Raw genomic sequence first — 20,306 nt, 5'->3', positions numbered from 1 at the left:
TGACTATTCTATAAAAGCAGTTAAACAAACTTAAAATTAGGAAATGATACTAGGCTACTGAAAAAACATTGCATCCTTATCTGGAGAACTTCAAAGGGTACAAACTATGGTCTTATTCAATAAGGCAATGATCTTCATGAGTTGCTGGATCAGAGCCTGTATCTGAAATACATATATATATATATATCTGGGAATACTGGTTGACAAAGTCTAAAAAAGCAGAGTTTTTTACTTGACTATCACAACCAAATTGAATGTATATGGGGTGTATTTTGTGGGTTGGGTTTTGGGAAGTTGGGCTCACAAAAAAGACTGCAGCATGTGAGTGGAATGGATTGACACTGATGACCCATGGATATCAGTACTTCAGTACTTTCCTAGAACTTTTTCTGATGCTTAGGTTTATAAATGGTTGTAGTAAATGAAAAATTAAAGAAGTACTTTTCTCCTAGGGAGAAAGCTGTTAACAAGAACAGTGTGTTACTTGCTTCTATTTGCAAGATCAGTTTGTAAATCATACAATTCTCTATCATGTATTAAATATGATTTAGTTGCAACAAATTAGAACAAAATCATTCTAGACACAATACTTAAAAACTTGCAAAAATGCAAAGAGGACATTGCTCAACTTTTTAATTATTCATTGAGAAGGAGAAGTAGATTTGCCTTGGCTGGTAAGGGATGAAGAACAGAAATTTCAGCTACGCAAATGCAACCCATTTACTGAGTGGAATGATAGATTCACAACAAAATCTATGTTACCAAACATTGTGATACCATGGTTAAAACCCTCCAAAGCTGAACATACTAGAAGAAGGTACTATCTTTAAAATGAAAGGGAACAATAGCTCGATCAGCCAGCAGGAAATTCAGCTGGATAACGTGCATCTGTAGAACTGCTATGGAGAAGCTGCAGAAAGTGCAGCACTGTACTAGCAACGGGAGCAGCTCTGGGCTTCATCCCCAGTCTCACAGGTTTTGCTCTCCTGGACTGAATGCCTAACAACTACCGATCTCACAGGTATGGGATTCCTTCTAAAGTGAAGAATCACAAGTGATGCGGTTTATTTTTGTTCAAAATCACAATATAAAGCACTGGTAGCAGAAAAAGGAATGATGTGTTTTGGCAATGTGATTTATTAGTGGTGGTGATACAGTAATATAGGTGCCTGGTGCAATGAACACAATATTTAGCTGCTATTTCTCTCCTTCTCTCAGTTTCCTCCTCCTCCCAATAAAATCTGTTCCTGACTGGTGCACATTTGCATCTGGGTTGAAACAGCAAGGAGCACATGAAGCTAATGTAATTTTCATAGAATCACAGAATATCCTGAGTTGGAAGGGAACCAGAAGGACCATCAAGTCCAACTCCTGCCTCCACACAGGACCACCCAAACCCTATGTCTGACAGCGTTGTCCAAACGCTTCTTGAACTCTGGCAGGCTTGGTGCCATGACCACTGCCCCAGGGAGCCTGCTCCAGTGCCCGACCACCCTCTCAGTGGAGAACTTTAGGGCCCCTGCTACAGGGCCCTAAAACGGAGCCCTGTAGAACCACACTAGTGACTGCCACCAGCCTGATGTAACCCCATTTACTGGAACCCTCAGAGCCCCTGCAGTCTGTGCCAGGTCACAACAGATCTCTCTACAATTTAGGGCCAAGTGCTCAAAGGTTTGGAGCAGAGCTCATCCACCACAGTGAAGCAATGAGCAGAAGAAAGGAGTGGGGGTGCAAGGATACCTTTCTGCAAGAAGTCAATGACTAGGTTTTATTTATGGACAAACTGGAGAAGTGTTTTTAATCATTAGCTTCTTCTTTTCAAATATATATGAAACCCTGAAGAAGCAATGCTTTTCAAATACCAAAGGCAAGCCTTGCAATTCATTTCATCAGGAACATGACCTTTTCTGTTTGTTGCCTGAATGCAAAAACAGTGCAGAACCTCTAATCACATTTGTTCTTAAAGATCTGCATGAGTGACTCACTCCAAAATTATCTGCCATTCACGTTAAGGGAAGAGCTGCTAACTAGAATTTAGGAGTATTATAAAACAGCTACCTATTTTATTTATTGCTAGTTCTGCAATTAATACGAGATTAATTCTTTTAAAAACTATTAAGCCTGAAGCAGCTGAATGCTTAGGAGGAAACAGAGAGTGATCATTAACATTGATTTTACACATGAGAAACAATCTCAAGAGTGTTTAGCATTTGGGCTTATTTCATTAAATCATTTCATTAGCAATCTCAAGACAAGTTTGTATTCAGCTAGGCTTGAACAAAATCAGAGACAGAAACTGGAATCACAAACTCCAGAATTGTCTGGAACATCTTAGGACTGTAGGCTGTACACAGCAACGTGAAATTCAGTGCTAATTTAAACAAAACCTGCTTTATAGCCCATGAAAATATTAACTGAAATGGGTCTATAATGAGAGGACAGATACATAAATGTAAACAATCTAAGAAAATATATAAAGAAACCACCAGCTCCCATAGACATACCAGGAGCTAGTGATAGTACAAGTCGTTGCCCCTTTTTGGGTTACGGAATCATTCACAGGTCAATCTCTATTTTCCCTAAGTCTTCTAATTGAATAACTTTACTCGGGCTTTTGGGGGAGGAGAGTGTAGAGGATGTTTTGTTCTGAGAACCACATTCTGCTATTTCATATTCAAATTTTGTGATTTGTTATTTTTAGACATACTGGATCATTCGGGATCTTATATCCCTTCTGTGTCTCCCACCTTCCTCACATTTTTGACTTTTTGTTTTTGTTTTCTGTTAGGATGACTGTTGAATACCTGATGAATAAAATGTCCCTCAAAGTGATTTCACATCTTTCGCCTCAAAATGAAAATTCTGTGATCTATGAATCCCATTGTCAATTCTGGTCGGTGAAATATTTACCAAGCCCAGTTTCACAAGTCACATTAAATTATTCTCTGCATCTTTCTTAAAGACACACTCTCCCATTTCTATTTTAGCAGGGCCTTAGACGCTTTCCATAGTAGAACTTCAGGGGAGATCTAGGCAGTCTTGTATAGACACACTATAATTGCCCCACATTACTAAATCTTGAAAATAAAAACAACCCTTCCCCCCCAAAAGGAAAAAAAAAACAAACAAACAAAGAAACAAACAAACAACAAAAAAAACTGAAAAGCTACTATTTAGATTGCTATTAATCCAGTTCACATTCTGGTACAGGATCTAAAAGTTATATAAAAAATAAAATGTTTTACATAAAGATTATCTACAATAACAGCACAGCTGCATGCAGCTTAAATGAAGCCTTTGATCTTTTCTATAACCAGCTGACATCCTTGATTCATTTCGCATCACCACTGCTGTGAAGCTCTTTCTCCCCCTAAACTCCCAGATCACTCATAAATAAAAATCTATCATATTAATGTGAAACATAAGGACCTACTGAAATACATTATCTTGAAATAAATCAATTCAACTTAATATTAATCCTTTTCAAGCCTCTGGTCCGTAGTGATTCTATATAACTATTATCAAACACTTTTACTATCAAATGGATAATTCTTTCTACACAAATTTGCTCTACAGGAATGCTGGAAGAAAATAAATTAAAATGTGCAAATGGACCTTAAAAAAATTGAAAATATTAACTATTGCAAAAAATTCATGTACATTACAAAATTCTTCGTGAGAAACTTTGAAGACAGCACTGCCATTGCACTGAATTAGGATGTTCTCAATTGGAAAGTAAAGAGAAGTCCAGATGATCAATGACTGAGTGGGACTAAGACCCACAGCCAACTTATTCACTTCCATGTAAAAGAGTTTTTTTAGAAAGTATTTCCTCATTGACATCTCTTTTGGAGTCATCCATAGAACAAAATTTTTAACAACTAAAAATATTTTCGTTGAGTCTGTACTGTTGGAGCTTTAGGACTATATACAGAATTGGATGTTTTGTTCTTGTCTTTTGTTTTCTTACAACACTTTTTCCATTACAGGTTTTCAAAAAATGCAGTTTATAAAACGAAAGAATTAAAAAGTCTGTCATGTATGCAGAACTCAGTATTTCAGTTACAGAGCATGGCATAGTTTTGCACGGTTCTAATTTTTAATACAATAACTGGGTGTTAAGAACCAAGAATAAAATCAAAACAAAATAAATTTAAAATTAGCTCTGCTGCGTACCTTCTGCTATTGAAATTGAACCAAAATCATTTCTTAGTGTTAGAATGTTCCAGGATAGTTAAGCATTTTGTTCTTCTACACTCCTCTTTGTCTCTCTCAACCTCTCCCCCCTTTTTCTTTCAGCAGCCACATTTTCTAGATGTTACTGTCAATGTCTGGATTTCAAGAACCTTTGGGAACAGAATTTGTTGTCATGTTTAGATATACAGCACTAGGCATAGCAACATCATTTGGTGGTAAAAAATAGTAAAACTAAACTAAACTAAACTACTCCTAATGAAAAATATGTATTGCAGAACAACAGATTTACACAGATCCTAAAATGCCCCAGTAGTATGGAGGTACAGCAGAATTTTAAACTAGGTACTAGTTTGAAAAAAAAGTAATTAGATGCCCAGCACATCTCATGGAATATGAAATTGTCTCTTAAACTAAGGAGAACAATTAAGAATGTGGAAGAGAGGGGCAATATCAACACAAGTAAAGTACCAGATCAGAAGGGCAGAGCAGCCTGGATGGTTGTGCTATCCATGTGTTCTTAACGCTATCGACTGCACGGTTTCAGCTTTTCTCAGGTATGAGGGGACCTTTACTGTCAAAATTACTTTGCACATGTTCCTAATTCCTCTGCTTCAAAAATATTTGGAAGAGATCCACCAAACAGACCTGCTGGTTTATTTGTCTACTATGGAGGCACCTTTGGGTCCCATGTAGGAACCAAAGCTGAAGCCACCCTGCCTGCCATTAGAAGATGCTTGGGAGCATAGCCAACAAGCAGTCTGATTTGGGTTTGAATACAACTTCTAAAACTAGTTTATTGGAGGAGAAGTCTTGGTCCCTTATTCCTGCTAAGACTCCTCAGGAGGAATAGCACAGAGCTATTCCTTTAAAAGCAAAGCCACTGCCTCAGGCAAGCCTTGGGGGAACACAGAGTTGACACTTCAGGAACATTTTTAGACACGCAGCGTCCGTGGACTCAAAATAGGATCACATTTGCAGTCACCATCTCTGATGCATCAGAATACACACTTCACATGCCTAAAGCCTCAACTACACAGGTTACTACAACATGTGGCAAATGGTTCTTTACCTGCATCTCTGTGTAAAAAGTGCTTAGCACTATTCAAAAAAACCTTCTGCAACTGATTTTCTGTGCAACTCTTCACAGAAGAATCACTTCAGAAAACTGTACTAGAGCTCCCATCTCGTTAGAGAGAAAATGCACTGCAGTGCCAGAGGGCACAGGATGCACACCCACCAGCATACGCATTTTGAAAATGCTTGCTCAAATGTGCTTAAAGCCTTTTCCCAGCTCCCATTCCCTCTTCAAAGCCTTTGCCATTTTCAGCCCTCATCAGAGAGCCTGACATGTTCCCACTTGGAAGGCAGAAACCCATACCCATCAAGATAAATTAGTGCCCCTAACTTCCTGCTTCAGGAGATCCTCTGCAGGAGAAGCAGGAGCAGCAGCTGCTGTGCCTCAATACATTACCAGTATTGATTCAACAGAGAGAGGAGTAACTTTTCAAATGCTTTTTCCCGTGACAGTGAGAATTTGCTAGCTAGCAGCAGGTATCTCCATCTCCCATGAGTAACACAGCCGTTATCTTAGGCTGTAAGCAACACAGTCATGTTGTCATACAGTAGGCTAACAGCTACACAGCAGCTAGTGTCTGCTTCAGATGATAAAGCTCTGAAAGAAAGAGTCAGATTTGCTAAATACCTTAATAGTCTCTGGAATGTTGAAGTGTTGTCTTTTCTCCTTTAGTCGTCTCAGTACACCGTCCATGGTTTCTTCTACAGATGGAGCTGGTTCCATGCTTGTGGCCTCCCGCGTCCCAGTCTCCTTGGAGGTCCCAGTACTTTCACAATGATCATTTCTTTGGGGTGCTCTGGAGGTACGGTTTTGTTCTTCTGACATTCGGAGTTTCAACTCTGAAAGGCAAATTATTTGGCAAGTAAATAGGTGAGAAATATTTGCAAAGAAGTTTCCCATAACACCATAAGAAAAAAGCATCCCAACTTTTTGCATAGAATTATTACACCACAGCTGTGTTGGAAAGTAATTCTGCTTTGCTTCAGCATGGAACACCTTGTATCTGGTTAAAGCGAAATCCAGTGAAGGATGAGATGTATCTAGATCAATGACACTTAAGAAAGCACATAGTTAACCTCTCCAAACCCATCCTTGACATAAAAGGTGTAAGTTACCATGAAGGAGGACTGAAGAGGCACTGGGTTAATGCGTGCAGTCAGGGTAGGAATCAGCACAGAATTTTGGTTGGAATAAGGGTAGGAAAAAGACTCAAAAGGGCAAACAGAGCTTCACAGTGATTATAGAAGGCTTGTTTTCTTCAGGGGGTAAGGATGTGGAAGCAGAGATATCTCACTCCCCCACATAGCTCCCATAAAAGCAGGCTTTCTTTCTAGCTCATACCTGGCTGGTGCAGGACCTTGGACAAGGCAGAAAATTGCTCGCCCCACACCTGTTAAATTTACTGAAATCTATGCAGTAATGTTTTTGTTTGTTTGTTTGTTTTAGCTGTGACAGTCTAAGGACACAGGCCAAGCTTGCAGGGAAAAGTATTAATTTTTATTAAACTCAAAGAGGTAGGAAGAATGGATGAGGCTTACGGTCTTGAGAAAAAGACTTATGAGAACTTGAGTGGTTTTCCATTTCAATTGTACCTGTCTTGTGGATGTTACAAATCTTGCTTCACTTAAAATCAGTGTCATTATTCAGGATAATACAATCAAGGGTGTTCACAGGATGGCTGAGTCAGAGAGATAACTTTCAGAAAGTAAAATATGCTGTTTGGCCACATCCTCTCATTTGCCGTTCCTGAATTTATAACCCAAGGTTCAAGGAAAAAAAGGATCTAATAACTATGCAGCCTTAGGAGAACTTTCCAGCAGAAATTAACTAAAAGATGAGTTTTAATTATTTATTCACCAAAACAACAACGTCTACATCTACATCCTCAACTATTTCCAAAACACATATGAAACATAATATTAGGATTTAATTAGCAGTGAGAATTCATTTATAATGGGAAAAAAACAAACAAACAAACAAACAAAAAACCACATAGATAATTTATAAATAGCCTTTAAAAAAATCAATCAATCCTGGCTATATTTTCTCTGAGGGCAAGCACATTATATTCCCAAAGACATTAATGGAGCTGTGTGCAGACAGTCAAGGGCAAAATTTGAGCCCCAAGACCAAATCAAATAGCAGAGAAAAATCTGTTTTTATGATCAAATAAATAAAAGCTTTAGAGCTATGTAACCTCAGTCCTAAAGAAACTTTTTGCTCCTCCTGTACAAAGAAGCTTTTACCTCTGTCATTCAGTATTTTACATTAATTATAGTGACCTTGCAACAGCATACATAGAAAATATTCTCAATAACATTGCCTTTTATATAAATGTTGACATTTATGAGGGACAGATCACGTCTTTTCCCCTTCCCCTTTTTACCCTTGTTATGAGGATTGACTGACCTAATGTTAACCCCTGCCACTGGGAATCCAGGCAAGTCATGTCACCTTTGTTGTCATTAAGAGACTTATTGTCATGCACTAGTGAAAAATTAGCCGAGCATTAAGAATAGAAAACTAACTTTAAAACATTCCAGGTGCATTCATGCTGCTTCCAAATGCTTCAGCAAGAAAGTGAAATGAGATGCTATTATGTACCTTTGAGCTGCTTGCGACCTTTGGCCAAATCATTCATCCATTTTAGAACTTCAGGATTTGAAGTTTTGTCACCATGTGAAGGCTGAATGTAAAATAAAAAGGAAGAAAAAAGGGAAGTAAGGATTACACAATTAGAAAAAAAAAAAAAAAAAAAAAAAACAGGCACAAATGCATTAAAACCTATCCACATACTGTGCTAAAATATCCATAGTTCCAGCTCCACTATACCATAGTGTTGCACAGACCATTTTGGCTTGGTCATGGCATGAGTTTATCACGGCTTATCTCTCCTCATTGTGGCACAGCACTACAAGAGTCTGAGTATTTTGGCTCTGATTCTAAAAAAAAAAAACATTTCATTGACTAATTGGATAAGTAACCTCAGTGACTTCAAAAGGACTGGTCAAACACCTAATGTTGGTCAAGTTCCTAGGTGATGTGCAGGATGTTAACTGAATGAAGCACCTTGCAGGGATAAGCCTTAACTGCTTCACAACAGGGATTCTCTTGGGAAACAACACTTTAAACATTTCAACTGAACTGCTTAACTAATTAAGTGGAAAACAAACAAACAAAAACCAAACATGCAACAGAGTGATTTCAAAAGCAAACAACAACAAAAGTTTTGTATATCATTTTTTTCTTTCCATTTAGAATGCTTCCAGATTAAAATCAATTTACACTGCAATTTCAAAACTCAGATATTTTAAACGGCAAAGAAATTTTGCAAAATAAAGCCTCTGAAATAACTTTTTTCACATTTTGATGACTATTTCAATATGAAATTTTACTCCTAGGAGTATATGATGACCACAGGGCAGTACAATTCACAGATGTATGTTTAGGTTTGTAGGCATTAGTGAGATCACAAAGTAATAATACAATTTGCTCCATTTTTATTTTAACATGGTTATAACATATCACAAATTTTCTTGTTTCATACTGTATACATCTTAGCTTCGTGGATATTTTATATGTTTATACGACACAATTCACATTACACAGAACTAGCTTGATGATGAGCAATGATCTTCAATACACTGCATAGAGCCTCAAACATCCCCCATCAGCAACACCTCACAATTCCTATTTCTCTTATTTCTTACATCAACTTCTATTGGACATTACGCTTTGGAGGTTTACAGGAATCTGCCTGAAAGAAGGAATCTGCATGGCAGAACAAAAGTTTCCAAGCAAATAACTTCATCCACAAAGTAAATAAGTAACTTTTCATCTTTTCAACCATTTCGGTTTACAAGTCTATCAGCTATGTTTAACTGATTTGCACTTCTCACACAGCTAGAAGATGCATATTTTCTAACAAAGATAATCCAAAGGAAATGCAAATTAGTCTCTGCACTACTGAATATACTGAAAGATGATGAAATACATTCCCTCATTAATTATTTTCCAATTTCATAATTTGTTTTGCATAATTTTAAATACACTGGGATTCCTGCCTGCCTTTTGCAGTATTTCCCTTTTCAATCATCTTTTCAATGATTATCTTACCAGGTATTTTTTTTCTTGTTCAAACTTTTCTTCATATTTTCTGATTTTTCTCTTCAGACTCTGAAGATGCTTGGTAAGTTGTGCTATTGTTTGTGGTTCTTTGCACTCTTCACAGTTACATCTAGAAGAACTTCTTGGTCTGAAAAAGCCGAACACATAGCAGAATGATTAAAAAAAAAAAAAAAACAGCTAAAACGGACTGTGCCTTTTTTCAGACATACTTAACACTTTCTTAGCACTTTGGAATTGGCAGGTAGATTCTTTCATAGGTTTAGTTTTAGTTTTACAAAGTAAGCATAAAATAATTGCTTTTGCTTGAGGTTACCCCTAGGATACAGTAATAGGTTTACCATATTTCTTTCTCTCTCTCTCTCTCTTAATTGTGGGATTTTTGAATATTTTTCAAGTTTAATTTTGTAGGTCACAAACCGATCCAGTACTTCCATTTAATAGCAGCATCTTACTTCACATATCTTCCAAGGACAATAAGATGATTTGTAGAAGTAAACCCAGGGAGTTTATTACTGGGAATAAGCATTTTGAAAGCAATTTAGTTTCTGATTTTTTTAAGTGAATAGGTCTGATTATTATTCATACACAGTTGACTGAGTTATGTACATAAGCTTTTATGAAAGTGTGGTTCCTGACTGACACTCACACCCTGGTTTCTGATATGGACTGTTCATATATTCTATGACTTCCCTCCTACCTAGTGAATGATACAAGCTATAGTTTTATTACAGATTAATTTTTTATTATTTAGTACCTTGATAATCCCCTCTACCTTAAGTTCACTTATGAAACTACTAAATAACCTTTAAAACTGTCATTGCTAACTTTAATTAACAAAGACTTCAAACAATGCTGTACTGTGTTATTACGGAAAATGCTAGATCCCATTTCCAGTATTGCAAATTAACCACGTTGAAATACTGTATAATATGAAAGTTTCTTAAATATGACATAGAAGTAACTGAGAAACTCAAAGAGTCAGAGATCACGCATTGTACAAAAATTACTTAAAATATGTAAGAATTAAAATATATTTTCTTACGTCATGAAAGGTTGAGCACTTGGTGGAGAAGGGGCAGACTCTGTGTCTAGATTAAATCTCTGGCTTTGGCTAAAGATAGAGCAGCGCGGTGACAAAAGAGGATTGTCTCCATCAGTAATGTGATACAGGAGCCGACTGGTCCCTAGGGAGTGATGTTCTTGTGGGCTGCTGTCCATGTCATTCTGCCAGTCTCTCTGTGCTGGTAAAGGCTCTAGAAAACAAACAAAAAAACAAAAACATAAAACAATAGGGATTGAAGGTCATTCACAAGATATTAGTTACTCAGATAAATACAAATCTATACATACAGAAATATTAAAAGACTAAGTAGTCAAAGTAAACATAGCAAATAGTTGAACAAAGTACCATGTGCAGGTTGAACATAGTACTGAGGATGAGAAAATAAAAAGGACAGTTACTGACTTGACATACAGTATCTTTAAATTCCAGAAGAGAAGGTAGGTGGGTGTGTTTGTAAACTATGGAGTATAATATAAAGATGAAGAGTTTCCCAGAAAAGAAGCATTAATTAAAATTTTATAAATCTCTTTGCTTTAGAAAGCCACATTCCTGAAGCCAGAAGATAAGTATACAAAACAGGCTTAATTTTGTAGTTTAGCATTTTGTCCCTTGGTCAAGAGAAAACCAGAACAGAAATATAGGATTTCCTGATGCTAAGTATCTCTAGTGTTACTTGCAGTATCCTGGAGAATTTCATTAAGTTTTGCCAATAACATACATACAGGTCTGAAGAACACTGGATATGAAACAGCAATAACAAAAAATAACATTCACAGTAGTTATTCAAGGTAATGTACAGTGACTGCTACTTGGAGGAGTCACGCTAACAATACTATGTTAATATTGTCTTTGACTATCAATGGAAACCTCACCTCAGGTGTTCCAAAGGTAAGATTTTTTTAATAGAAATGGTCAAGCTAGACATCAAAATAAGTTATTCTGGTCTGAAAAAGTAGGAACTGGTGAACCTTATCACACTGATTGTACTCATGGCTAACAAGGAAGCTGATGGACACATCACAGAGCCTACCTCCATGGAATACCAAGTGTTCATCTTCCCTTGACTGTTCCTGGGTATACTAATGGGGAGGACCACTGAATCTTCTTCCTCACCATTCAGTGGGTAAAATGGGTGAAGATAATCTAACCTAGTTGATATTCTCTCTATCAGATAATTCTGCTTGAAAACAGATTATACTTCTATGGAGAAACTCCATATCCTCATAAAAAGCTCTCCCCATGAGACCAGAAGGTATATATTAAAGCAAAGAAAGTGCTCCTTTCTTTGTCATACATCTTTCCTCTAGATACTTCCTGCTCTGTAGGTCAAATTCACCTCTCCAAGATATGAGTGCAACTCCCAAAAGTTCTAAACAGAGTATGAGATTCAAGTCCTTCCTGAGATAGATCCAGGAAGACATCTGGGAGAAGGCAAGGATACAATATTGTACCAGTCAAAGGAAATTATTTACACAGACAACATACAGTAATAAAGACTAGAATAAAAGCTGTTCTGCAAACAAAAGTGTTGTTTTCCAGCATTTGAACTCTGACTTCCAGTGGACTGAAGATTTCTCCTTTTTCAGGAGGCATTCTGTATTACTGATAAACCATACAGTCACAGACATCTGCCCCTTTGCACATTTACAACCAGGCCATTGTAGTGGGCCAAACCCAGTCTCGGAAATTACAAAACAGGACACCCTCAAAGCTAAACACTTCTGCAAGGTAAATGCAAAGGATGAGTAGTGGCTGGAGCAACCCCAGTGTAAAATGAAACAGAGCTGCACAACATTTGAGGAGGTCCTTTTATCCAGCTAGCAAGATGAAAAGGAGACAACCTGCCTGCCAGGTAGATTTCCCAAAGGCCAAGGCCCTTCCTCTTCCTTGGCACCAGGTCCTCCTGACAGCATCACTCTACTAAAGCTTGCAAACTAAGGAAACTATACCACTTTGGTATGGACCCAAGAACTTAGTCCCTACCATACTATACCACAGATGCATTGAATGCAAAACTCTAACTTATAATCTGCTTTTCTTTTTTCCCTTTAAAAAACCTTGCTTAATAATCCCCCTTGCAATCCTGTATAGTCTTATTTTGCCAGCTCTAATTCAAGATATTTTTCCATATCCAAAAGTAAACTGGAAATTGGTGATATTTCTCAGCAAGAGTTACTATTAATCACTTAAAATTAACTGTTCTGGTTTCATTCACCACACATATAAATACATATGTTTTTTGAATTTTTTGTTGTCTGGGACATGAAATAACAGAAATGAAATGCACTACACAGTCATATTTATATTTAAAATAACACATCTGTACATGTAAATAATTTTTCCTATTGCCTTATTCACTAAGCAAAGGCTACTACTAGGGACATAGTATATATGGCACGTCCTTGAAAGTCTGTTTCTAGCTTGGTGCAAATCTCTGGACTTCTGTCCAAGTTCAACCTAAAATAACAAACAGTCCCACGTGGCAACTGTACCTAAACTGCATCTTTCAGAAGATTTCATTAGTAATTTAAGAGACAGAATTAAAACTGGCTCTATCTATAAAAAATAGAAAGTCATTAAAAACAAGCAAACTAACCATAACACAGATGTTACCAGGAAGGAGAATCCACTGAAATCCATTAACTAAGTAAGCTTTATCTAAAGCAGAAGTTTGAACTGCCAGAGTTACAGAGCATGCTCTGAACTACAAGAGAGAAACGCTACATCATCCAATATTCGCATGTGTAGAGGGAGATAGGCACATAAGAGATAGAGAGTAGGGGTTCACTAACACTTTAAATTAAAACAGAATCAAATTAGAAGAGAAAAAATAATAAAAATAATCAAAGGAAGCCTAACAATTCATCCTAGCAATATATTATGAAACTAACAGAACAAAATAGGTTAGTAAATGACAGGAAAAGGAAATAAAACTCACCCTGCCATAAAGGAAAAAGTCAGTGCAGGTTTTGGATGAGCTGCAAAATGTCTCTACCTGTGCAGCACATACAGATTTGTCTCTGCCTCAGATCCACATCAAGGAATAGCACTGTTGCAAAATTAAATACCTGTATCCAAGAGCCATTAAGGTGTTTGCCTCACTGTGCAAAACCACCAATTTTTTAAGCTAAAAGAATGAAGACCCAGTACAACAGGATATTTAGTATTCTTTACATTCCTTCTGTCTTATAATAATTTGGATTCTACGTACCATTTCTTTAATTGTCCAATGCAAACCTGAAACTGTAGAACATCTTAAGTAGAATACTGTAATTTGTGATCTTTTTAGGTAAATAACTTGCTGCTATTTCTTGCTGAAAATTATAAGCAGTTTCTGAAATAAGTTCTGAATCTAGCATTTATTCAGACATTAAATGTCAATTGCAAAGGGATTACTTACCTATCTGCCTTAATTTTGACCATATGTGGTCAACAATTTAGATATTTGTGTATTCATGTCACTTGTCTGTGAGATGCATTAGTCATATTGCCTTTGACCTATTTTTCACAAACAGTGATTCCTCTTCTACTGAGCATCACGACTCTGCCAGCCCAATGACTACAAGCTATGAATTGACAAAAATAGTGCGGAGCCTTAGGGCTATTTATTTGCAAGGACTGATTTCCATATTGAGGAAAAAGGAAAGATAACACACCACAATTTGCCCATATTGGTAATTTTAAATAAAGCCTCATGAATTATTAAAATCCACATGCTGTAAAACTCACCTTCACTATCTCTCTGCTGATGCATTAAACTAAAATCAATAATAGGAGAAATGAAGTGATATTGGTCTGACAAAAGAATGACAAAAATAGAATTACATGATATGGCAGACGATCTCACACAATACAGACATAGGAAATAAAGAGCATAAATTTACTTGAACAAATTAAACTGAAAATAAAGGAATTGGGATTCCTAAAATCTATCTGAAAAGTACCACTCCTTTGCAGAAAAACAGAGGACTCCAGACATTCCTTTCTGCTCTTTTAACAGGTATCATCCCTTTTTGCATTACATAGCATTTGCATCAGGAAATGGTGCTTTGCATTAGCTCTGCACTGTTTCCCGGAGGACTGCAAATCTGAGATTGAACTGCAAATCACAAGGCTTTCTTATAATTGCAAATGAGAGCACATCATGACACGATCCCTTACCTCCACAACTGGCCCCATCAGGATGCACACTGGTTTGGACTGATGAAGGGGTTGGATCCTTGGGTGCCGGCAGCTGAGGAGTTTCCTCCTGGGTTGGCAGAAATGCAGAGCACAGATCGGTTTCGAGGGCTTGTAGCTTCAACAAAGAATTCTGCAGACAAAAGCAGAACATTGGGCTAGATAGAGAGTAACAAAATACAGAGATAGCTCTTCAACTCACTGAGCCCATCAGAAGCGCCTGCAAAGGGGTGTTCCACTAGCAGCTCTGAGAGGATGTGCAAGAGAACAAACACGCACTATTCCACGAGTTTCCTCACTTCTGGTTATTTAAGTCCCAATTTAAATGGATTATTCGTGACACGTGGGAAAGATGACATCGTCAGCAAAAGACAATTTATTCTAGGAAGGCAAATTGAGATGGTGTCCCTTTTCTTGGTCTTGAAGCAATACACTAAGCAAGTATTTCATTCATTGGGCTGACATCACGATCTGATGATATTATGTCCCTCCCCATTCACCATTCATAAAAAAAAAAAAAAGGTATCCCTCTCCAGCCTATTGTGCAGTACACAGCAGTGAACAAAGAGTTACTGAGAACACACTCCCTCACGGGATTCTTGGAAGAGATTTTTTTTTGATTGGCTTTTTAGAGATACTTCTTTATGTAGACGTTGCTTTTATGTAGGCGGCTGCTGCTTCTACAGGGCAAAAAGATCATTTCCGATCTGCTGCAAAGGCAAAATTGGCAGATCATTGTCACTTGCTGCAGACAAATCAATGGGAATGAGACCCGTTATCTATAACATCACTTCCAGCTACTGTGTCGTGCTTGGTCCATTTCTCATTTTAATCTTTAATGCTGCATGCGATATTCAGCTGTGCAATCTGACAGAAGCATCTTGCTGTGATGTAAACGCTGTGAAAGCCCTAATCACCATCCAACTGGGCGAAATGACTCACTATTGATACCCCGTGCATTCAGCTCCCCTTTCTCAAGGGAAATACAGCTTGCAGCTTAAAACAAAAACACACAAGGCTGTCTTAATAATCACACTGCTGGTGCATTAAGAATATACATAAAATGTTAAATCACACAAATGGTACATATTTGTAAAGAGCATTTTCTGAAAAAAAATATATATATCTGAGTGTCCTGGTTTCAGTTAGCACAGAATTAATTTTCTTCCTAGTAGCTGGTGGAATGCTGTGTTTTGGCTTAGAATGAGAAGAGTGCTGATAACACCCCGATGCTTTAATTGTTGCAGAGCAGTGCTTATACTAAGCCAAGGACATCTCAGCCTTTGCTCTGTCCTGCCAACGGGCAGGCTGGGGGGTGCAGTAAGAGCTGGGAGGGGACAGACCCAGGACAGGTGACCCAAACTAGCCAAAGGGGTATTCCATACCATCTGACGGCATGCTAAACAATATATAGGGGTGGCTAGCCGGGGGGAGGGGGCCGGACTGCTCGGGGTTAGGCTGGGCATCGGTCAGCGGGTGGTGAGCAATTGCATCGTGCATCACTTGTTTGTACATACTATTATTACTTTCGTATTATCACCATTGTATCATCATTATTATTATTGTTATTATTATTTTTGTTATTTTTTTTTCCTGTCTTATTAAACTGTCTTTATCTCAACTCACGGGCTTCACTTTCCATTTCTCTCCCCCGTCCCAGAGAGGGAGGGGGGAGGGTGAGCGAACGGCTGCGTGGTGTTTAGCTGCCGGTCGGGTTAAACCACGACACTGAGTCATAACAGAAAAAAATATTCCTGAAGTTCATACCCTAAAATGCTCTTTTATTTACTGGAATAATTTCTCTTGTGTAAGAATATATCACCTATTTAGTAAGTAGCTTAATATATTTGTACATTATTTTAATTGTAATACAGCTGCTTTATAAGCCCGAGAATTTTATAAGCCAATCTTTTTTTTTTTTTTTTTTTTTTTTTTTTTCTTAAGGAAGGTAAATTAATTTGAATGAAAACAGCAGGGAAGACTTTCAGCCTTGATCCTTTTATAGAATTCAGGCAGTGAAAAGGGACTGGAAAGCAGCTCTTTCAAGGAGATACCTCAAAATAGGGAAGTTTTGAAAAAGCAAGAAGTGATTTTTCCCTGTGAAACTAAGTATGCTGGCTTGAATGGGCACCCATGCCACTAGTTCTTGAAGAGTTTTCATGACCCATAGGGCCTCATTTTCTACAACCTCTCACCCCACCTAGACCCAGTGTGGCTGTGGAGTTACCACAGCAGATGGGCAGTGTTTTACAGTAACTATACAATTTACACAGTAGTGAGAATTCTGATCCCAGCACTGACCTTATCGCATGGACTGCTGATAGCAAGCACCTTTCCAAAATTTTCAAGGGAGTCTCTAAGTCTCCCAGTATGGAGAACATAAACAAATAACTGACAAAAACACCTAACCTTCATGGACTTCAGCATTTGAAAAAAAAATCCCAAGTCAAGAAAACACATTCATTTTGCATCACTATTTCTTATGATACATTAATATTTATGGCAAGCGCAGTATAAGGGCATTCACACAGACTACATTGTTAAACGCTATTTCAGCAATGCCTGTGGTGTAATTCACAAGCTGGTTTATATTGAGTTTTATGTGATGTTTTTTCACCCGTCTGTGGAAGGTGGGTGGATGGCAAATTTCCAGCCCCTGCCAAATACTAAAAAAAAAAAAAAAACAAAAAAAAAAAAAAAAACAAAAAAAAAAACTATAATAATGATAGAAACACATGCTATAATTTCCTGAATATGCCCTTCACAGAGATTTGATGTAGGGACAAAAAGAGTAAGAAATTTTTACCACTTTGATGTTACCAGGTAAATGAATCTGGAGTATGCCATCAACCTCATCTTACTCCTTACAGGAGGGCCCTACTAAAGGGTAGGGATGACCCTGCTGCCTGCCTTGCCCTTCTCTGAGGGGCTGTCTGAAGTACGGGCAAAGGCTGAGCAGCCAGCTGGATCCTGCCAGTCTGGGACCTGCAAACACGTTAGAAGCAAATACAAACAGCTATAATACATAGGGAGGGAAATGTTGGGTCATGGCAGGTACCATCATAATTTTAGGTAAATTCTTCCATGGAAAACCAGTATCACTGGAGAAATTTAAACTATGGCATGTTATAGCAGCTGACAACCTCATCTCAAATACTTCAGACTTGATGCTCATTCCAACCTTATTCTGGTGCCTGCCACTTGTGCTATGCAATAATTCCTGATTCATGCTGATGGAAATGAAAGGACATATCAATATTTGAAATGGATCCTTAAGTTTATTGGAAAGAAAACCAATATTGACACCTCTTAAGAACAGTATTTTGCAAATTTGAAAACGAAGCAATTATAATTGTCTTGGGAAAGGGTTTCTTATATTCGCTGTCCTCTTAAAGTAATTGACAATTCAAATAACTTGAGCTATACCAATTCCACTAGAGGAAGAAGAAACAAAACCCTGCATTATTGCAGATCAAAGATAATGGAAAAATATAGACATTTACAGGAAATCCAAGGAAAACAGAAAGAGATGCAGTGTGGTATTTCATTCCTATTTGTAATTCCTGCTATTGCTTTAAGAAAACATAGTCATTAAAGTATCGTACTCTTGTCTGCTGGAGAAAAAATGGTACAAAAGGATCGCCATTTGCTGAGGAAGTTCAGCCCTGCAGTAAAGAAGCCATCTTTACAAACCAGCAAGCTTGTAGACTGTATCCACTGACCATCTCTCTTTCCAGCAAATGATTATTAAAAATCAAGAGTTGAGGCCTTAGGGCAAGGAATTATTGAGATGACAGATAACTTCTTATATCTAAAGATAAATACCACGCACCTATACTCACACTGTTATATCACTCTGGACAACGCGACGCTGAATGAACAAATGTGCCGTTTATCACCAAAATTCTCTGGCAACGAATGCAAGTCCCATGGAATAGCTTTATATATATATATAAAATGTATTTAATTTTTTTAATTGGTGCTATCAGTACCTGCCTCTCCAGCTGAAGGTCTCCTACATGGGGCCCTGTAACATCAGCCCTATGCACTGTGTCAGTCAGCATAACCAGGGAGCTGCAGCCCAAGGGAAAACAATGTGCCAAATGGAGCCTCACAGCACAACAAAATTTCCCTTGTTGCACCAAGGGCTATGAAACCATTAAGCCTGCTAATTAATCAGCACTCACAGCAAATCACCAGAGAAAGCAAATAGCTACCAATGGCCGAAAAAGAGCCATTGCTGCTAGAAATAATTTTGCTCCCCGTTTCATTTGATTCCTGTGGAAATGTAAGATCTGGTAAATTTAGGAACTGAGGAAAGAGGGAAAGAGAATGGGTCTGCCCCTTCCCATAGACCCTGCCCAGTGTCAGAAAAGCCTGGACTTGCTGCAGTCGACGTAAACTGAAGCTGCCTTTCCCCACACAATGTTTCTGAATATTCAGGATGGCTGCACCCTGCCCCTGGGCCTGCTCCTGCTGCCCACCCCGGGACAGGAAGGCAGCTATTCCACTATATTCAGTTTATTGATGGATTTACTGGATTTATGAAATCAGCTGGGGCAGAGAAAGAGAATAATCCAAGCTTTCAGAATTTAATGGCCTTTGAAGTGATTCATACAGAAAGGAAACTGAACAAATATCAGCCTGTTCAATTTCCTCACCGTAAGGAAATTAAAAGCAGAGCTAGAGCAGTGACATACAAAAGCATCTCCCTTGCCTTTTAATCTGAGAGTTGAGGTTAAAATAAGATAGGTGTATTTTATACGAATATAAATAAATCTGTGGTGTCTGCTAGGGCAATACTTGTGTCTTGAGGCAAATGACATTTTCAATTCAAAATTTCCCTTACGAGGAACAAACAAACAACTATAAGATAGAACAAGATATGCCCTGGGTTTGAATAATGTCACAGGTGACCAGTTAGGAGAGACAACAATTTCTCTAATGCAAGAAGGGAACTTGTTTTCTAATGGCACATTTCCATTTGGGTTTGAAGGAGACCTGAGATATACTACAATCTAAGATTTTGCAAAAGAAAGTTAGCACCAGAATGTAGATCTCGCTCATTCCCCATAAATGATTTACATTTTATTTTCTAATCTATTTATCAGTTTTAATATCTCACAGTTTTTATTATAACATGTTATCTTAACCGCTAAGGAATCCTTTGCAAGAATTTTAAATCTTGTAATTTAAATCTTGTGTGTAGCCAGGAGTTGGACTCAAGGACCCTTGTGGGTGCCTTTGACCTCAGGATTTTCTATGATTCACCAATTTTGGTTCTGGAAATTCTGGTGAAATTTGCAATGGAGCTTCTCAGAAGAAATGATTATTTAGTAATTTCTCCCAGGACCTTACTTGGCTTGACCAGTCCTGAGAATGCTCCCTTATATTGGTCACAGAAAGTGCCTAGTTATTATCAGGATTTTCAACAGTGAGCTGCACAACGATGGCACAAATGCACAGGAAATAACTAAACGTAAGGAGAAAATTAAGTCTGAATTCTTTCAAAAGGACACAACATTGTGGTTTTCTCCTAATGAAAGTCAGGCATCTATTAATAGGCATATTCAGTGGCTCATTATGGAAACAAAGCTGTTTTTCCATGGTTTGACAGGAATACACTTCATTTTCTCCACCTGCCTTTATTGTCATCTTACTCTA

The 20,306-nt window shown here is 37.8% G+C and overlaps 1 protein-coding gene across 5 annotated transcripts in view; it reads right to left on the bottom strand.

Annotated features, from left to right (window-relative positions):
* Positions 1 to 20,306, bottom strand: part of FAM13C (family with sequence similarity 13 member C) — a 124,739-nt gene that overhangs the window by 7,768 nt on the left and 96,665 nt on the right. For all 5 annotated transcript variants that reach the window (XM_082764539.1, XM_082764540.1, XM_082764541.1 and 2 more), the window contains 5 exons: positions 14,625 to 14,775; positions 10,443 to 10,653; positions 9,389 to 9,527; positions 7,877 to 7,958; positions 5,900 to 6,111 (listed from right to left, as the gene is read on the bottom strand). In XM_082764539.1, the coding sequence (XP_082620665.1) occupies positions 5,900 to 6,111; positions 7,877 to 7,958; positions 9,389 to 9,527; positions 10,443 to 10,653; positions 14,625 to 14,775 (795 nt within the window). The remainder of the gene's footprint in view (positions 1 to 5,899; positions 6,112 to 7,876; positions 7,959 to 9,388; positions 9,528 to 10,442; positions 10,654 to 14,624; positions 14,776 to 20,306) is intronic.

This window comes from Aythya marila (genome assembly GCF_965140915.1).
Source record: "Aythya marila genome assembly, chromosome: 7".
Classification (NCBI taxonomy): domain Eukaryota; kingdom Metazoa; phylum Chordata; class Aves; order Anseriformes; family Anatidae; genus Aythya; species Aythya marila.
Note: the sequence above shows the minus strand (reverse complement) of the source record. Positions and strands in the feature narration are given on the sequence as shown.